The sequence below is a fragment of the Ranitomeya variabilis genome, chromosome 4, assembly GCF_051348905.1.
Source record: "Ranitomeya variabilis isolate aRanVar5 chromosome 4, aRanVar5.hap1, whole genome shotgun sequence".
NCBI classification, from domain to species: domain Eukaryota; kingdom Metazoa; phylum Chordata; class Amphibia; order Anura; family Dendrobatidae; genus Ranitomeya; species Ranitomeya variabilis.
The window spans coordinates 271,401,881-271,422,381 of NC_135235.1; the positions used below are offsets into that span (position 1 = coordinate 271,401,881).

Here is a 20,501-nt window from a genome sequence, read left to right on the forward strand (position 1 = left end):
GAGAAATTATACAAGCAACGGATGTTAATGTCACTTGTTATTGTTTATTGTATTGTGAGCATTGTATCACGGGCTTTGGGTGGTGTGATTTAGTATTTATTAGGGGATGATTATACAGTCCTCCCTTTAGCACTGTGACATTGCGTCCCCGGCCTGTACGCGCATTTTCTCCCTTCCTCCGCCGCCCCAGGTGGCTTTCGGCATCTTTTCGGTGATAGAGGTGTCCAAATAGGACCTGCCGTCACGTGACGCCGACCGGCGTCGTGGTTGTTATGGAGATGTGCGCGTCACATTAGGCTGGGAACGTCATTTCCGGTCATGTGGGACGCCGACTCAGGCCGCAATAGTGGGTGCGTAGATATAAATAGCATCCACACTAGCAATAGACAGGCCCCCCGAAGAAGGAAGGACCGAAACGTGCGTCGGGGCGGACGCGCTGGGACCAATTCGTGTCTGACACCCTGAACCGCCGGTAATTATGGTTATATTTTTTACTGTGTATACTTGGCCTATTTTTGGCCTTTCTTTTGATATGGCTTAGATTATATGGATTACTATGGTCCGGCAGGTTTGAGATATGATGGAGGAGATTGATGACTCAATATACTAGGAATGACATTATATATGATCTATGATTGAACAACTATATTATACCTCGCAGTCACGTTTTTGGGTCCCTGCGTGGCCAAACTTTTGCACTATACTTGTGTGACAAATTGTGTGTGACCATTCCCCCATACCCTTGTTTATTGTGTTTTAATAATAAAATTTATACTTTTATATTAAGATAGACCTAAGTATCATCTATTTTGTAGTTATGCCCATATATACTACGTGGGCAGTGTTATATACTGCGTGGGCAGTGTTATATACTGCGTGGGCTGTTATATACTATGTGGCTGCTATATACTACGTGGCTGTGCTATATACGTGGCTGGCTGTGCTATATACTACGTGGCTGTGCTATATACTATGTGGCTGGCTGTGTTATATACGTGGCTGTGCTATATACTACGTGGCCTGTGTTATATACTGCATGGGCTGTGCTCTATATTACGTGGGCTGTCCTATATATTACGTGGGCAGTATTATATACTGCGTGGGCAGTGTTATATAATGCGTGGGCTGTGCTATATACTACGTGGCCTGTGTTATATACTGCATGGGCTGTGCTCTATATTACGTGGGCTGTCCTATATATTATGTGGCCTGTGTTATATACTACGTGGCCTGTTATATACTACGTGGCTGTGCTATATACTACGTGGCTGTGCAAAGCGCGATGTACATGCATACATATTCTAGAATACCCGATGCGTTCGAATCGGGCCACCATCTAGTCTTTCTATATTCACTTAGTGTCCTCCTAGTGGCAGCAGCATAACACCCATGGTGCTGTGTCCCCCAAAGAGGCGTAGGAGAAAACAAAATAATGTCTTCTGGTTTAAATGGCTCCCTATAGACTATAGTGGCAGAATCAGACCGCGTCCTGTTCTCATCCGTTTTGAGGCTCAAAGTCATGGACATGAGACACGGATCTATTGTGATGCATGTTTTGCTGAATGAAACTATGGATCTGTCTGGTGTCTAGGGTAAGGCTATATTCACACATCCGTGTGACACGTCCATATCTTTCTCAAACTTCTAATAGGTGGCACTAGAGTTCTAGTCCTTAGTCCTCTTTCTCTCTGTACAGACAATTTTCATATTTAAATTTCTCAGAGGAGCATGCATGGCTTACAAGTCTCCTCACTCTGACATGGCAGGCCTGGCTTGTCCCTCTACCCCTTAGACCTCACTCTTCCCTCCTACAGTTTGCACACTCAGTGATCCAACCACTTACCCATATCTGTGTGATACCTGCTGGCCACGTGTATGCGCTGCATAGTGCAGCAAGTAATAGTGGATCCAGGCTGTCCTACCTCGTCTTGTGTCCTCTGGTGGCTCTTCTACTTCTGTGACTTAATAAAGTCTTGTATTTTATTTTCCTAGCAGCCTTGCATTTTGTGTTTTATATTCATGTGTCACTAGCAAACATTCCCCCTTCCTGTCTCATAAGTAGCCCCCCATGTGTAGTCACATCACATAATGTATGCAAGACATGCAAACCGGCATCTGTGGCTATGCGAATCCTACTCTGCACTGATGAGGAGCAAAACCTCCACAACATGCCTTTGAACAGATAAGTATTTTTGCTGTGCCTGACAGCCTAATGCCAGTATGTAAATGGATTTTCTTTAAAACAGATCCAAGCTCATGGCGCTCCCCATTTTAGGGAGCAATCGAGCACATAGATGGCATTTTAGTTGTAAATCTTGTCTTGGATTTTATTTGCTTTTACTCACGTGTTTCACATTTGTGCAAATAACCGTATTTACAGAGCAGGCATGGCACGAGCCACGGGCACAGCGTCTGACTTATTACAATGACCGCATTAATCAGATTATCCGCTGCTTTCACCTCATAGTCCAGTAATGTGGGGCTCCTGGGCACGTTCCTGAGGGTGAGGGTTACGGTTAACCCTAACCCTAGTGCCCGTCCCCGATACATCTGCTACGTTACATGCAGTGTCTGTGGGTTACACATTTCTTCGTGTGTTGATAAGAAGGTCCCGCTGCAGTCCTACATCCTTCGCTGCGGCCGTCCTCCCCCCGGGGGCATCCGTGATCAATGTCAGCTTATTGAATACACCGCGGCCGAAGTATTCTGCCACCACGTTGAAGCCGTCGTTGGCGCACTTTAACTTTAAAAAAAAAAAAAAAAAAAAGTTTATTTGTGAATCAGGTTTACAAAGACTCCTTCATCCCTTCTACGCGACAGATGAATATTCTGCAGCCATGTGAGATCTTACATTCACACTCAAGACCCAAAAAATATTATTATGGCATTTGCTAATAAATTGTTGATTGTTTTTGTTTTCTTTGGGGGGGAGGGATGAAAAATGAACAGACAATTTTGCATTCCCCACGGACCCAACCAACCATACACATACAATTAGTAATGCAGATTGTATATAATACATGGTGGTGACCTGACCTGGTGCTGGAAGTGGTCATACAGGTCCTTCTTCTCTTCCTGAGCCCTGATCATATCGAGGACTTGCCGGTTTTCAGGCAGGCAGGTGGGGCAGTCCGAGTCGCTCTCCGCGTAGCTCTCAAAGCAGTGTTGGTGGAAAGAGTGGCCACACAAGAAGTGTACGGACGGCAGCTCCAGCGCGCTGCTACAGATGCTGCACTTTGTCTTCTGGAAGATCTTGGGGCTTAAAGACGAGAAACAAATATACACAGGTCCATCCGCTACTCCAAAATGCTTGGAAAAAGATTTAGTCCCCATGAGGCCATCGCCAGCTCAAAGGCTACAGAATATCTACTGCTTAGTGATCAGAGACCGGCCGCTGAGCTGCAATGCTACACACAAGCAGAAGGCGGCGTACTGCAGCTTACAGGGAGTTGTCCACTTTCACTACACTTTTACTCACAGGCTCATCTAGATGTAGAAAACCCAACTGAGCTTTACTGCTCCTCCGAGTCTCCACTGCTGCCCCGGAATCTCGTGTGACTGCCGATTTATCATCACATCGATAACACTGCAGCCAATCCTCAGCGACTGACTGCAGCCAAATATCAGAGACAGTTTGTTTTTCTACACCTTTTAAAAAGGAAAGGGTCCAAAAAAAAAAAATCTATATATATTTTCCTTGGGGCATCCCCTTTAGAGGACACTCCCTTGCCCTCAGGATAGGTGGGGCTCCCAGAGGACAGACACAGCCGATCACAGCATGCACGTTACACTTTATATAGACCTGAACTCCTGCAATCAGACTTGGTTCCTACCTGTTCCGCAGCTCGTGGATCTCCTGCCGGATGCGGGCGGTGTCCTCCCGGTACTGCTGGACCGTCCTCTCGTCCTCCTCCGACTGCTGACTCAGTTTCTGCATTTTGTTGATCAGGTAGTCTCTGATCACAGACAGGGTGGCAGTGGAGTTGTGTGCCAGGGTCTGCACCACTAGAAAAGAAGAAGCCGATTAGTGCACGAGACGCATCTCCTGCTGCACCGAAATATACGGCGGGAACAAACGGAACGGGGAGAGCGCAAGCTACAAGATCCAAGCGGGATGAATCTGTGCAAAGGCTAAGAATCTGGATATCAAACACAAACACTGTACAGTATATCTGTGGTCCTCAAGGCCCGATACTGGCAGTGCAGGGGGTGCACCAGGGCAAAACTAAGCTTCCCTGGCAACAGGCAGATGGGGCGAGTGGGGTTTGTCCAATATTGCCTCCAGAGCCCGCTGTACACAGAGGGTGGTTACACATGCTGCACATAGCTGGATCATGATTGTGACCACTACCTGCATTTAGTTGGTCTGGGAGGAGAAAGAGCGCGAGCGAGCAAGCAAAAGAGCGGACAAGCAAGCGAAACACCGAGAAGAGCGAGCGTGCAAAAGAGTGCATGCATGCAAAAGAGCAGGCATGCAAAAAGGAGATTTTTGTGTACTCACCGTAAAATCTCTCTCTTAGCCTCTAATTGGGGGACAAAGGACCATGGGTGTTATGCTGTTGTCCACTAGGAGGCGTCACTATGCATAATCTGAAAAAGATTAACCATGGCTCCTCCTCTGCAGTATACACCCCTGGACGGCATCAGCCTTCTCCAGTTTTGTGCAAAAGCAGTAGGAATGTAACATGAATAACAGACATGCCTATAAGAAGGCCACTATGTACGAGCTCAAAGAACAATATGAGAACTCAACAGTAACAAAGTAACAACGGCCCGAAAAGGGCAACAGGGTGAGAGCTGTGTCCCCCAATTAGAGGCTAAGAGAAAGATTTTACGGTGAGTACACAAAATTCTCTTTTACTCTCTCGCCTCATTGGGGGACACAGGACCATGGGATGTCCCAAAGCAGTCCCTGGGTGGGAAGCAATGGACGAATATTGTGCAGACAGGCCCCTATACTTAGGGCACCGCCGCCTGCAGAACAAATCTACCCAGGCTCGCTTCCGCTGAGGACTGGGTATGAACCCTGTAGTGTTTAGTAAACGAGTGTGGGCTAGTCCAAGTGACCGCCTTACACACTTGTTGTGCCTAAGCCTGTAGCCGAATGGCCCAGGAGGCCCCTACCGCCCGTGTAGAGTGTGCCGTAATACCGGCTGGAAGAGAATTCTTAAGGCGCTAGGCCTCTTGTATGGTGGACGTGATCTTCCTGGCAAGGGTAGATTTGGAAGCTGGCAGACCCTTGCGGCCGCCTTCAGGAAGAAGGAAAAGGGATCAGACCTCCTGAAGGACGCAGTCCTAGACACATATATAAGCAATGCCCTGACAAGGTCAAGCGCATGCAGAGCCTTCTCCACTCTATGAACCGGGACCGGACCAAGGGAAGGCAGAGAAATTTCCTCATTGAGGTGGAAGTTGGACACAACCTTCGGAAGGAAGGATGGGACCGTACGGAGAACTACCTTGTCCTGGTGAAAAGCCAGGAAGGGCCGTCTGCAGGAGAGTGCTGTCAGTTCAGACACCCTGCGTAGTGAGGTGATTGCCACCAGGAAAACCACCTTCTGGGAGAGAAGGCGGAGCGGGACCTCCTTAAGGGGTTCGAAGGGTGGTTCCTGCAATGCTGTCAGGACCAGGTTGAGGTCCCACGTTTCTAGTGGTCGTCTGTAGGGGGGAACCAATCGGGAAACCCCCTGAAGAAAAGTCCTTACTCGCGGCTTGGTAGCAATGCGCCTTTGAAAAAAAGCACTGAGGCCTGACACCTGGCTCTTAGGCGAGCCCAGGGACAGCCTGGCCTCCAGACCCGATTGGAGAAAAAAACAGGTAGTTTGGGGAGGGAAGAAGGGAATGGGGTCTGGCCACGATATTCGCACCAGGTAAAGAGAACTTTCCAGGTATGGTCATAGATCTTGGCAGAGGCTGGCTTCCGTGCCCTGATCATGGTCCCAATGACGTCCGTCGAGAGCCCTGCCTGGGTTAGAACCCAGGTTTCAAGGGCCACGCCGTCAAATTGAGAGCCCCTGAGTTCTGGTGGTAGAACAGGCCTTGTGATAGAAGATCCGGGTGGTCGGGGAGGCGCCAGGGGGCGTCTGCTGAAAGTTGTACGACGTCGGCGTACCATGTACGTCTGGGCCAGACCGGTGCGATTAAGATGGTTGGAACTCCATCTTGCTTGATCTTCCTCACCACTCTGGATAACAGGGGGAGAGGTGGAAAAATGTACAGAAGCTGGAACTGGGTCCAGTCCTGAACCAGAGCGTCTGCTCCGAGCGACAACGGATCGTGTGTTCTGGCCATGAAGTTAGAGACCTTGGCATTGAAGTGGGATGCCATTAGGCCCACATCTGGGGTCCCCCAGCGATGGCAGATCTGGTGAAAAATTTCGGGATGGAGAGACCAATCTCCCGAATCTATTCCTTGTCGGCTGAGGAAGTCTGCTTCCCAGTTGTCCACACCCGGAATGTGGACCGCCGAGAGAACAGAGCCTGTGTCCTCCACCCAGTGGAGGATGTGTGACACTTCTCGCATCGCCTGGGTACTGTGGGTCCCTCCTTGGTGATTCACATATGCGTGGCATTGTCCGATTGTATTCTGATGTGAGAGGCTGCCAGTAAGTGATGGAAGGCCCTCAATGCAAGGAGGATGGCACGAATTTCCAGGATGTTGATGGGCATGGTCGCTTCCACTGGGGACCACTTGCCCTGTGGTGTAGGTGCACTGCACCCCAACCCGTCCGGCTCGCATCGGTGGTCTAAACCTTCCATTGACCTGTGAGAAAGGATTTCCCCTTTGCCAGCGAGGTTGGCTTGAGCAACCAGTGCAGGGACCTCCTGGTTGACGACATTAGCTGGAATTCCCTGTCGAGAGGAAAAAGGGATTCCTGTCCCAGGACTTGAGAATGGCTAGTTGGAGAGGCATGAGGTGAAACTGTGCACATTGGTGCCCCCATCCTGCTGAGGACTCTCATGGCAAACCGGAGAGATCGAGGGGGTTTGCGGAGGAGGATGCAAACTCCTATGCGGAGAGCCAGTGCTTTGTCCCTGGAAAAGAGCACTAGACCCCTGGAGGTGTTGTATAGCTTTCCCAGGAAGGTCAGAGACTGACTCAGGGTTGGTGATGACCTTTGTAGGTTGACTAACCAGCCCAATGCGACTCAGGAGTGTCGGTTGTGATTGAGACGCTAAGCTCGCAGTCCTTGAAGGTAGGAGCCTTGATGAGTAGATCGTCCAGGTATGGAACGACTACTATGCCTCTGGAGTGCAGGACGTCCATGGTGGCTGCCATGACCTTGGTAAACACTCTGGGAGCCGTGGCGAATCCGAACGGGAGAGCCACGAACTGGTGAGCCACGAACTGGTAGTGGTCCTGGTTGATTGCGAACCTGAGAAAAAACTCTGATGAGCAGGTGCAATTGGTATATGCAGGTATGCGTCTTTTATATCTATGAAGGCGAGATATCCTCCCTTCTCCATGGACGCAATGATGGACCGAAGGGACTCCAGCGGAAGTGATGAACCTGTACGTATTTGTTGAGTTGTTTTAGGTCCAGTATGGGCTGTACTCTGCCTCCTTTCTTGGGGACTACGAATTGATTGGAGTACAACCCTCGGAAGCACCCGGCCGCGGGAACCGGTACTATGACTCCTGCTTGAAGAAGCGAGGGAACCGCTTGGTGGAAGGCACGAGCCTTGGCTGGCGGTTTTGGGGGAACAGAGAGGAAGAATCAGTTCGGTGGGTTGGAAGTTGAACACCATCTTGTATCCGGAAGACACTAGTTCCCTGACCCACCTGTCTTCTGTAGTAGGCATCCAGACTTGCTGAAAAGAGCAAAGTCGCCTACGGGTGGGATGTCTTCCGGGGTCCGTGAGTCATGACGAGGAAAAAAGTCTGAGGTTTTCCTCCTTTGGGCTTTGACTGGCCTGCTTTTAACTGCCAGGTCTTGTCCGACCTTTGCGTCGACCGTGAGTTGTCCCTGTGTGGGGAAAGGTTACGTGCTGGACGCGAGACGGACCAGCCCGAGGAATTCCGAAAGGATCGGAATCGGGTTTGTTACACTTCTTGTAAGTGCGTATAGGTTTCAGTTGAGGGAGAGAGGTACTCTTACCCCCGGTGGCGTTGGATATTATTGTGTTCAACTTTTCACCGAAAGTCACCCACTGAGATACGGGAGGTGCGTGAGGGACTTCTTTGAGGCTGCGTCCGCTTTCCATTCCGCAGCCAGAGGATACGCCGAATCGTGATGGCGTTTCATGCTATCTCCGCTACGCCCCTTGCTGAATCCAGAGCTGCATGAAGCATGTAATCTGCTACAACTGCTATTTGAACCGCTTGGTCCGACAGCTCAGGAGCAGATGCTTGGAGGCCAGCTTGTAAATTTTTGGCCCAAGCCAGGATGGCCTTGGCAGCCCAACTGAAGCGAACGCGGGAACCAGGGAGGCCCCTGCCGCCTCGAAATATTGAACGAGCCATGCGTTCTACCTGCCGGTCTGCTGCGTCCCTGAGGGTTGAGCTATCTGGCGGTGAAAAGAGGCTCTGTGCTGCTAGTCTAGAGACTGGGGGGTCCACTTCGGGTGGGTCTGTCCATTCTTTAGTGTCCTTCTGTGGGAAAAGGTACTTTGCCTCCAGATATTTGCGATTAGCGAATTTTTTCTCAGGCTGTGAGAGCTGCTTTTTTAAGGATCGCTTTAAACTCTGGGTGGTTAGAGAAAAACCTTAGGCGGCTTCAGAGGTCCTTCAAAGGAAATCTTGTGTTCTGGGGCCTCTGGTGGCAGATTAGAAATGTTATGTTAGAAGGGATTATGTCCTCGACTAGCGCTGTATTGCTAGGGGGGATTGCGATCAGGGACCCCTCCGTTTCCCTGTCTGAGTCGGAGTCACAGATGCCTTCCGAATCCTGTGTATCACTGAGGCGTACCCTGCTGGTGAGCTGGGGAGGAGGCCTTCTCTGGTCGGGGATTGCGGAGATCTGCATTGTCTGCCCCTGGATGAGGACGGTCTAGATGACCTGGAACTACGGTGTATCTCCCTAGGTGGGGATGACCGTGTGTGCTATGGGATGACGCAGATGGACTTGACCTATGGGTCCGCTTGCGTCCTGACCTAGACGTGGATGTACCAGGTCGTTCTGTTCCTGAGTCAAGCTCTCCCTTTTGCTGGGTAATGGTCATAGCCGAGGCATGACTCTGCAGAGCCTGTAGCAATGTGGAGGTTTGTTATCTATAGACTGCGTCATAGATTGCGACCTCTGAGTGACCCATTCCGGTGTGGCATTAGACACCGAGGCATTGGCAGGGGCTTCTTGGGGCTCGGACGCAGTAGTCTGGTTGCAGTCCTGGCAGTGCGTACGTGCTGCCACTGGGGAGAGCGGTCCTGCAGGCTGTGCAGAATGCATAACAGCAGTCCTGCCTGATTCTCCTGGACCTTGAGCCCGGCATACTGCACAGAGTGCAGAAGGGCCTGCAGAGGACCTTACAGGGGTAGCTATGCAGAGGACCCTATAGGGGAACCTTATAGGGAATACGGATTCACAGCCGAGTAAAACAACCCAGCTGTGATCTTACCCCACCAGTTTGCCCCTAGGTCCAGCGCAGAAGACCCACAGTCCTGTGCCCCCTGGAGACTGGCTGGCCTGGTCCTTGTCCTGCTGACCGGGAGATGCAGGGTTAATCCTTGCTGCAGTAGAAATGGCCACTGAGGAGAAGAGGCAGGGGGAGAAGGGGGCGAAGAGCTGAGAAAAAGGCGGCAAAGTTATGTAAAAACGCGCCCTGTCTCAATCCGCCCCCTCTATGACACTGTAGAGTGTCATATTTGTCATCCGGGGGGCGGAGAGGAGGCGGCGACTTCAGCTAGGCCGAAGCCGGGGCCTAAATTAGATGCCAAGAAAAGGCTTTTGGCCGGCGCGGAAGTCTGGGGGGGGGGGGGGGGGTGTATGCGGATCTGAACCGGACCCCCCTGGATTTAAAGGCAGGATAGCGGTGGGGCTGTAAGCGGAAGGGGGGCCCTGTGAGGGGTCCCCCTGAAGCAGTATGGAGCTGGTGCTGCCGCAGAGACAGGAGCGCAGGGAGCCCTGTGTGTCTGTGCCATGACTGCCTGCACTTCCCCCGGCCCCGACAGGAGCCCGCAGCTGGGCTGGGGTCCCTGGATGCAGGCGCAGTGTACTGGCCCATTGCTGGGAGCTGTAGAATGCTGCCTGTACAGGCCCTACCTGAGGCGTCTCAACCTAATGCCCCCAGAGGGGGATTAGGGAGGGTGCTGCTGTACCTTCAGGGGGCTTTATCCTCGCCTCGACCTCAACCCAGAAACCAAAAGGAATTGGGGAAGGAGGGGGGTCTCGACTTCGAACCAGCACCCGAGGGACTGGGGAAGGAGCAACATGGGGAATAGCCATCTCTACTTCAACCGGGCACCCCGTAATAGGGGGCCGAGGAAGGAGCCATGCCGGGAGTCTCACAAGAGACCCACTTTTCTTCATCTGTAATCCGTCGGAAAAAAACGGAGTAAAAAAATCTTAGGTGTGCCTCCTATGCGACACTAAGCAAAAACTGGAGAAGGCTGACGCCGTCCAGGGGTGTATACTGCAGAGGAGGAGCCACAGTTAATCTTTTTCACATTATGCATAGTGTCGCCTCCTAGTGGACAGCAGCATAACACCCATGGTCCTGTGTCCCCCAATGAGGCGACAGAGTAAGAGCAAGCATGCAAAAGAGCGAGCAAGCATGCAAAAGAGCGAGCATGCATGCAAAAGAGCGAGCATGCATGCAAAAGAGCGAGCATGCATGCAAAAGAGCGAGCATGCATGCAAAAGAGCGAGCATGCATGCAAAAGAGCGAGCATGCATGCAAAAGAGCGAGCATGCATGCAAAAGAGCGAGCATGCATGCAAAAGAGCGAGCAAGCAAAGGAAGGTGAGCAAAAGAGAATTTCACCAAAATGACAATCACCTGTGACTTACCCAGCAATGGAGGCATGAGGTTCTTGCTCTCGATGTGCCTCAATACTGTGGCAATATGCTCCTTGCAGTCTTCCTCCTTGCGTGCAAAGTAACTGAGCGCCTGCTCCCACAAGCAGCTCTCCTGCTCCCCGTACTGCTTGCAGGCTTCTATTACCTCCTGGTACTGATCATTTTGCATGTGGTAGTGCATGATCTGCTGGAAGCTAAGAAGATGGGGGGGAAATCAGGGAAGTAAAAGACCTGCGCTACTGATGACCCAAGTGACGCAGTCCGCAGCGCTGTGTGCGCACTATATACTCACAGCTTGCCCTGCTCGTACAGATACAGCACTCCTTTCTGAAAATTATGCATCTGGCACAGGACGAGCGCTTTATCAAACACAGTCTTAAAGCGTCCGCTCTTCAGGAGAGTCATGGCGTCGTTCTGGAGCTGCTGCTTTGCCTGCGTGAAAACGACAGTGATTTACTTGTATCGTGAGAATGAAAATAAACACAGGTGCATGTACCACTATGTGTTTCCAAAGATTTGCTGCCATTACGCCTAAATTTCCGAATGTTAGAATCCAGAGGATGCACAACAAACAATACCAGCAGCCCCCCCCCCCGGGTCTTACCTGAGGGTCAGCAACAAACAATACCAGCAGCCCCCCAGGTCTTACCTGAGGGTCAGCAACAAACAATACCAGCAGCCCCCCGGGTCTTACCTGAGGGTCAGCAACAAACAATACCAGCAGCCCCCCAGGTCTTACCTGAGGGTCAGCAACAAACAATACCAGCAGCCCCCCGGGTGTTACCTGAGGGTCAGCAACAAACAATACCAGCAGCCCCCCAGGTCTTACCTGAGGGTCAGCAACAAACAATACCAGCAGCCCCCCGGGTGTTACCTGAGGGTCAGCAACAAACAATACCAGCAGCCCCCCGGGTCTTACCTGAGGGTCAGCAACAAACAATACCAGCAGCCCCCCAGGTCTTACCTGAGGGTCAGCAACAAACAATACCAGCAGCCCCCCGGGTCTTACCTGAGGGTCTTTCTCATGTGCCCAGTTCTGTAAACGCAACTCGAGTAAAGTGTCATAAACTCCTTGGGGGGAATCGCTCTGCACCTTCGTCATGTGCTCCAAAAAGGTCTTCAGCTCACAGGGATTGTTAGCAAATATTGGGATGAATTCTTCTGGGTTCGCCTAGAAGACAACGTACAATCTGTTTCTGTTAATCATTTGCAAAATCCTCCTTATCTCACTTGTATTGTGGAGACGACAATGATAATCCTCATGGGAGGGAACAAAAAAAAAAAAAAAAAAGTAAAAAAAAAAAATATATTATATATACAGCCCCTAGAGTTGAACAAACAGTTGGTCCAGCAGCCACATCAGTAGTCCATGGCCCCCGACCTGACAGCATCGATGACATGGGTCACACACCTCAACGCCATGAAGTTGAGAGGCCTATGAATCGGGAGACGCAGCGGGATGCTGCAGGTAGTAGTGGTGGTTCACAGGGCTCTGGTCTGGTGGCCATGGACTACTCATGAGGCTGCAGGACAAGTGTTATGAAAAACAAACACTTTGCTCAGCTCTAACATCTGGTCATCTGATCCCCAGCTTTCTGCAGAAACTTGTGGCTGGTAAATTCTGAGAATGCCTATGTTCGCATCAAGTTGTAGAGAGAAGACCAAATAGTGGCTGTATGCTGCAGAGGACGGATGACCACACAACTAACACCAGGAAATCACAAAAAGAGAGATCTGCTTTCAGCTCTGTATGGCTGATTCAGCTGAGATATGGACTTATAGGTCATCCGTCAAAGATAACAGACAAGTCGATCTGGTGTAAAAAGAATTGATACAGATAGAACTTCAGATGGTCAGGGGGTTTTGGATTCTCCTGGATGGGAAGGACCTTTGGCAGACCAGATAAAGAACAGCGGGAAGAACGGCCAGGCTAGACCCTTATAGGACAACCAGAAAACAAGGGGCTGTCGCCTACAAATAGGAAGCCAGACAGACTTAAAAAGGAGGCAACTGTGTGGCTCAAGGGCCAGGCTGAGGATAAAAGACATAAAATCATAGAGAAAAAAAAAGACCTGGGGAGACGATATAAAAGAGGGACTATTTCCCGAGATGAATTTACCCTAACAGAGAAGTACCGTATATACTTGAGTATAAGCCGAGATTTTCAGCCCGTTTTTTTTAGGCTGAAAATGCCCCTCTCGGCTTATACTCGAGTCATTGTCCCAGGGGGGGGGTCGGCGGGGGAGAGGCGCCTGTAACATACTCACCTGCTCCTGGCACGGTCCCTGGCAGCTTCCCTGCATCTCCGGTCTCGGGGCGCTGGCAGCTTCTTCCTGTAGTGAGCGGTCACATGGTACCAGGTCATTACAGTAATGAATATGGACCCGACTCCACTCCCATAGGGGTGGAGCCACATATTCATTACTGTAATGAGCGGTACCATGTGACCGCTCACTACACGAAGAATCTGTCGGTGCCGGAGACCGGAAATGCAGGGAAGCTGGCAGGAGCAGGTGAGTATAATGGGGAGGGGGAGCGCTGCGCGATAGTCACCTCTCCTCACTCCGGTGCCGCTCAGGTCAGAGGGCGTGATGACGTGGTTAGTGCGTGCCCTCTGCCTCAGTGTCAGTGCAGAGGATGTGGAAGACACAGCGGCGCCGGAACGAGGACCGGTTAGTATAGCAAGTGCTGGGGGCCTGAGCGACGAGAGGTGAGTATGTCCTTTTTGCAAATATCTTTATGGAGCCATTATTAACCTTTATGCAGTACTGTATAGGGCAAATGTGTCTATGGAGCATCTTATGGGGCCATTATTAACATTTGTGTAGCACAATATGGGGCAAATATCTCTAAGGAGCATCTTATGGGGCCATAATCAACATTTGTGCAGCACAATATGGGGCAAATATCTTTATTGAGCATCTTACGGGGACATAATCAAAGTTTGTGCAGCGCTATATGGGGCAAATATCTCTATGGAGCAGCTTATGGGGCCCTTATTAACCTTTATGCAGTACTGTGTGGGGCAAATGTGTCTATGGAGCATCTTATGGTGCCATTATTAACCTTTGTGCAGCATTATATGGGGCATATTTTAATATGGAGTATCTTATGGGACCCATCATGAACTGTATGGAGCATTATATGGGGCTCCTGATTCAATATGGATATTCAAAACACTTAACCTACCGATATCTCAATTAATTTTACTTTTATTGGTATCTATTTTTATTTTTGAAATTTACCGGTAGCTGCTGCATTTTCCACCCTAGGCTTATACTCGAGTCATTAAGTTTTCCCAGTTTTTTGTGGCAAAATTAGGTGGGGTCGGCTTACACTCGGGTCGGCTTATACTCGAGTATATACGGTAACTACTTTCCTGGCTCCAACTAATCACTAGACATTTGGGCTATAAAAACCTAGAACGTGGCTCTCAGACCACAAGAGCAGCTCTGCTTATCCTCCCCTGGTCCAGCGCTGCCCCTACACCACCCCAGTCACGTTAACAGCGCTGCAGCCATTCACTAAGCTCAGCGGATATAGGCAGCCTGAGCTAGCCAATTAGCTGCAGCACAGTCAACAAAACGAAACCGCTGCAGCCAAAGTGATAGAGATGCAACGTTGGACCTGGGTATGAGTAATATGCAATTTGGCCTTTTACACCTAACTATGCCTGTGGGCAGAAGATCGCCGATATCTTACCCGACTCCCTCCGCCAGACTGGGGAAAGTCAGTGCAGAGCTCCTTCAGCAGTTGGGTGGTCTCGTTGGGCACGTGGGACATGAGGATTTTCCCGTAACACTTCATATTGCTCTCCGCTTGAGGAAAGGGGAGACGTCCGATGTATCGCAGAGCTTCTTGAAAGTTCTGTAAGGGAGACAAGACATGAAAAGCTGCGTCACGTCTTCATCACCATAACCCACATTATACAGTCCCTATAAAGTCACCTTAATGTCCTCCAGTTGGATCTTCAAGTACCATTCATGATGGGCGTGCTTTTCTGCCAAATAAAGGGCATGCGAGTGGTAGCCAGCTTGCCGAAGAACTTTGATTGCTATTTCCACATCAAAATGGACTTCCCCCTCACTTGCCTAGCAGCAAAAGTGGAAAAAAAACCCTAAGTATTTTACATCCTTCCATGGCGGCAAGATGCGGCTGAAGCAAGTGTGGCTTTACCTTGATGAATTTTTCTAAGCGGGCGCTGTCCTTCAGCTTGGTATAGCAGTTCAGCAGCAGCGTGGTGTGATCGGCGTTGGCCAGAGATTGCTGATGCAGGGCCTGCAGGTACGCCGTCAAGTTGTGAATGCGCTGGGCATCGAGGAATTTCCGGATGACATAGGAAGGCTCCAGCTTCCCAATCGTTCTAATAAAGGGAGACAAGGGGTTAAGCATCAGCAAATATGGGGTTTTTCCTAAAACCTCCTCTTGTTCGAAGAGCCATAACTTTTTTTTATTATTTTCCAGTGACAGATATGAATGTTTGTGCCACAGCAAACGATCAGCTCCATGAAACTGTATCGTGGCATTGTGATGGTGGATCAATGGCCCCCAAATCAGCCCCCCCACCATGATCACAGACCCCCTAAATGCTGCTTAGGTTAGCGGTCCTCCCTACATGAAGAAGGAGAGGAGATACCGTATATACTGCTGGATGGCTCCATCGTGGTCTCCTTTGCTGTACAGGTGGTCTCCGTACTGCCGGAAGATCTCAGACAACCCATCACTGTCCAAGTGTTGACCCTTCGCCAAAGATATGGCCATAACGTACAGATTCTTCCTGAAGAGCATCTGAAGAAGCAAAAAAAAAAATTATTCTGCAACTCCGGCTATTGAGCAAAAGCAAAAATCCCCCCTCCCCAGTGCCCACTGGTCCCCTCACCAGCACCCATGCCCATTGGTCCCCTCCCCGGCGCCCGTGCCCACTGGTCCCTTCCCCAGCGCTCACTGGTCGCTCCCGCTCTCCATCCACACAGAACTTCGGGCCCAGCGATAACACATTTATCATCTATCCCGATAAATTCTTTTAGTCCGGTCAGAGAACCCCCTGGACTTTCCAATCTACCCCTCATACCCATAACAGCATCTGCCTTTTATAATGACTGCCGCAGTCACAATCATGCAGCACTCTATATTGGATCCAGTTCCCACAGGAGCAGCCTCGTCCGTTCCTGGAGAATATCTGCGCACCTCCAGCTTGGTCTGCGTGTCCTTCTCGTGTAACGCCTGCAGGACTCCATCATGTTTGAGGACATAGAGAGAGCCCCACTCGGCCAGGACGTCCACCACATCATTGAGAACACAGCTGTAAGCGATAAACTTGTTCCCCAGGTCGTAGATGGTCAGCGTCTGCCTGTCAGCTGCGTGGCTGTCTGCACGTCCAGCAAAATCCGATCTGTAATCAGGAAAATGTGCGACAGATGAGATCAGCGCTGCCGATCAATTCATCTTATTTTTGCATTTTCGATGCTCATGGAGTTTTATTTTCGTACCTTTCTCTGGAGACGATGACGAGATATCCGCGATACCAATGCACTATCAGCTTCTGTCCTTCGAATGCAAAGCAGGGTCCCCTCTCATCTGTCTGGTAGAGATACACGCACTCGTTGCCGGCCACGATGAACTGCATGTCCTGGGAAGGGTCGGACAGCGCGGAGCAGCGCAGGCTGCAGCCGTGAGAGTCCAGTTCGGTGTACGGGTAATCCTTCTGGCTGAGCTCGTACGCCTGAAAGAAAAGGATCCAGAGTCACAGTTATTGGGAGGCAGAAGCTCGGCTCGCTCTGTGCTCATGGCCAAGGTGAGCCATCGCTGCGGAGAGGTCAGCACTAGGCGTAGCAAACATCCTCTGTTATTATCGAGGCTTCGGAGAGGAAGGACGGCCTCAAGTGATCCCCCTATAGAGGAGCGCTCCCTCTGACGGCCATGTTCCCAATCCCCTCCCCGAACATTGGTCAAATAGCCAGGAAAGAAGGGAGAGCAATGCCTAACATGAGGGAAATTACTTTACCCTGACGCTTTCGGTTGTGACCACAAAAAGATGGGTGGTCTTGCCGGTTTGTCTGAACGCCATGCCTGTGACTGGATAACTCCCCTCCTGCAGGATCTGCGTCTTACTATGTCTGTCTCGGGTTATATCGCCTTTGGTTAAGACGACGCTTCCATCTGTGAAACCTTCAGGAAAGAAAATGAAAAAACACTGATGAAATAGTGAAGAACGCAGTCCACTCAAACACTAAGGGGCAGCTCATCACGGGCACTAATGGTACACAGGATATTCCAGACATGTCCAAGATGTAGCGGACCCTTCTCACCCCAGCAGCTACCTCTCCCCCACCTAGCCCAGACGCCCCCACCCCAGCAGACATCTCTACCCCACCCAGCCCAGGCGGTCCCCTTAACAACCCCCCAGCAGACACCTCTCCCGCCCCATTCCCGGAGGCCACCCTTCTCCTTCAGGACACATTAGAAGCTGGGATTGCGGGACCCCTGCTGAATAGAGGCACGAGTACCAGAGATAATACCCGCATCTAGGTTTACACTGGAAGTTGGAAAGGGGGGAAAGACGGTTTGCACAAAAATATTCTTCCTTTCTACAACAGTCTCTCATGTTCGGTACTTACCGATGGCCATAAAGTTGAGGTTTTCGTGGACGGTGATGCACGATACGACTGTCGGTTTGTTACCGGGAATAGCAGGAAAGATCCTGGTGCACAGCGGGTTTCCTCCATCGCGCTTATCCAGGTTCCAAACTTTGACCTGGGAAATGTGAACACATCGAAAACAGATATAAAGCAGGAGGAAGAAGGAAAACTAGAAGATCTGCACTTACTTATTATTCTTTGCTTATATAGTGCCGTCATATTCCACAGCGCTTTACAGACATTATCATCACTGCCCCCAAAGGGGCTCACAATCAAATTCCCTATCAGTAAGTCTTTGGAGTTTGGGAGGAAACCAGAGAACCCGAAGGAAACCCACACAAACATGGGGAGAACATACAAACTCCTTGCAGATGTTGTCCTTGGTGGAATTTGAACCCAGGACCCCAGTGCTGCAAAGCTACAGCAGTGCTAGCCACTGAGCCACCGTACATGTGCTAACTACTGAGCCACACTGTACATAGTGCTAACCACTGAGCCAAAATAGAGTGAGTTCTTAGTATTCAGGTCCCATGTTAAGGTCCAAGATAACCACTTTTCGATCTATCATAAAGTCACTTCAACTATGGTGTAAATTCTGTTGGTGAAAAAAAAAAAAATTACAAAAATGCTAAGGAAAAAAAAAATAAGTGTTTGGTCACCTACTTAGTGGAAATAGAAAAAAATAAAACAAAAAAAAAAATCCAATTTCTGCACTCACCACAGGGTTGACCCCCTCCTCATCCTCGCCTACGGAGACCAGGATGTTGTGCTGCTTCAGCTGGTGGAGGTGGGTGACGCGGAGCTTATAAGCCTGGAAGGAGGAGAGCTGCAGGGAGCGCGGCAGGAACCAGATCTGGCCGGACATGTCTGATTCTCAGCTAAGGACACAAACCATAAGGAGACCAGAAATCTAAGCAGGGGGAAAAGCACAGAGCCCGCTCCGATCCCCGCCGCAGAGGACAGAGCCCGCTCCGATCCCCGCCGCAGAGGACAGAGCCCGCTCCGATCCCCGCCGCAGAGGACAGAGCCCGCTCCGATCCCCGCCGCAGAGGACAGAGCCCGCTCCGATCCCCGCCGCAGAGGACAGAGCCCGCTCCGATCCCCGCCGCAGAGGACAGAGCCCGCTCCGATCCCCGCCGCAGAGGACAGAGCCCGCTCCGATCCCCGCCGCAGAGGACAGAGCCCGCTCCGATCCCCGCCGCAGAGGACAGAGCCCGCTCCGATCCCCGCCGCAGAGGACAGAGCCCGCTCCGATCCCCGCCGCAGAGGACAGAGCCCGCTCCGATCCCCGCTGCAGAAAGAGAGCTGCAGGGAGCGCAGCAGGAACCAGATCTTGCCGGACATGTCTGATTCTCAGCTGAGGACACAAACCATAAAGAGACCAGAAATCTAAGCAGGGGGAAACGCAAAGAGCCGCCGCCAATCAGAACGCCTCATCACAGCGGTTGTGATGAAATGGGGGAGCGAGGGTCCAGATCCCAGTGATCGTACATCTATAGGTGTGAAAAAATAAAAGGCCAGAGCCCGCTCCGATCCCCGCCGCCGAGGTCAGAGCCCGCTCCGATCGCCATGTATTTTTTGGTGCAGTACGTCACTTAAAAAAAAAAAAAAAAGGATCAAAATATTTTGTGTCCCTCAAAAAGGGATCAATAACACGTCTGGGAGAACCTGAGCCCTCGCCAGACCCCAGAGAGAGAGAAGGTGACAAATCTCAGGAAATAAAAGCCGTTTTTGTAAGAAAAAAAAAAAAAAAAAAAAAAAAAATCTAAAAAAGTTGTGTTTTTTTAACCATCGAATAAAACATCAAAGAAAACGTCCGGTGTCGCCGCCAGGGAGAATCTTCTTGCCCTAAAAACACAAGGGCAGGATTTCGTTATTTTCACAATTTCCCCCATTTGCACTTTCTTCCCCTTTCTCAGCCCGTGATACAGTAAGATGACTGCACGCTGGGAGCAGTAGTCCTCCCCCCACCTCTGGAGCAGCAAAAACACACACGGTAAAGGATACCCCCGAACAGCAGGCTGCCGCGGCCGGAGTCGCACACCGTCAGCCCCGGGGGCAGTGTCAGCGGTTTCCCGCCCTCCCCCGTCAGCCGCACCGGTTCTTTCTCAAAGAAGGCGAATCTCCTCCACTGCAGATACGCCGCCATTGCTCCGTTTTCGTTTTCCGTTCAACCCGGTCACATGACATGGGATAACTACAAACCACGTGACAGGATGAGCTGTCTAATCGCCTCTCAGGCCTCTTCCGGTCGCACTGCCGCCATCTTTACTGAGGGCAAGATGCCCACATCCTGACTGATTAACATGGAGATGGAAAGCTCTTCTGTCTGATCGCTGATGTTTAGTTTTGCCACGTTCCCTGTTATGGCAGCATACAACAATGATTTCTATTAGGCCCTAAACTCATTAATGACGAATACTCCCGCTACCTCTGCACTAATCCGTACCTCCCAATCCCGACTCCAAGACTTCTCCCGCTCTGCGCCAATCCTCTGGAATGCTCTACCCCAAGATATTAGGACCATCCACAACTTGCATAGTTTTAGGCGCTCGCTCAAAACTCATTTGTTCAGAGCGGCCTATCACGTTCCCTAATCAGTCATTTTAGGTTTGTGTGTGTGTAGCCCATTCACCATCTCCATCTACCCCCCACCCCCTGAAGATGGCCGGACCATCATTGTAAATACACCATTGTAAATACACACCTGTACTTTGTATCTCCCCACCTCATTGTAGATTGTAAGCTCTCACGGGCAGGGTCGTATTGTTTTGTCTTATTTTGCTTTATTACTGTATTGTTAACATTGTTACCTATGACTGTTGTGTTTGAAACTGTTAAACTGTAAAGCGCTGCGGAATATGTTGGCGCTATATAAATAAAGATTATTATTATTATTGATGGATGCCA

General features: G+C 50.5%; 1 protein-coding gene across 2 annotated transcripts; it reads right to left on the reverse strand.

Moving 5' to 3' along the window:
- Positions 1-2,300: 2,300 nt before the first annotated feature.
- On the reverse strand, positions 2,301-19,890 carry VPS11 (VPS11 core subunit of CORVET and HOPS complexes). 2 transcript variants are annotated; one of them, XR_013213183.1, is made up of 16 exons: positions 19,599-19,792; positions 18,310-18,458; positions 17,571-17,706; positions 16,958-17,121; positions 16,443-16,675; positions 16,141-16,345; positions 15,590-15,741; positions 15,130-15,316; positions 14,901-15,044; positions 14,656-14,820; positions 11,963-12,124; positions 11,246-11,385; positions 10,934-11,147; positions 3,834-4,005; positions 3,037-3,259; positions 2,301-2,743 (listed from the first exon to the last, which is right to left on the reverse strand). XR_013213183.1 is itself a non-coding variant. In XM_077249931.1 (16 exons), exons 1-16 carry the CDS (start codon positions 19,738-19,740, stop codon positions 2,579-2,581), a joined length of 2,742 nt encoding a protein of 913 aa, XP_077106046.1. In that variant the 5' UTR covers positions 19,741-19,890; the 3' UTR covers positions 2,301-2,578. The 2 variants fall into 2 exon arrangements, 1 of the variants encoding a protein (XP_077106046.1); XM_077249931.1 differs by having other exon boundaries at positions 10,945-11,147; positions 19,599-19,890.
- Between the last annotated feature and the right edge of the window lie 611 nt (positions 19,891-20,501).

Excerpts from the sequence above, each read along its gene's own strand:
- VPS11 (XM_077249931.1), bottom strand. The coding sequence starts at position 19,740 with ATGGCGGCGTATCTGCAGTGGAGGAGATTCGCCTTCTTTGAGAAAGAA. Across the intron at positions 17,122-17,570 it reads CCTCAACTTTATGGCCATCG|GTTTCACAGATGGAAGCGTC; the intron begins GTAAGTACCGAA and ends TCTTTCCTGAAG. Across the intron at positions 16,676-16,957 it reads TCACAACCGAAAGCGTCAGG|GCGTACGAGCTCAGCCAGAA; the intron begins GTAAAGTAATTT and ends CTTTTCTTTCAG.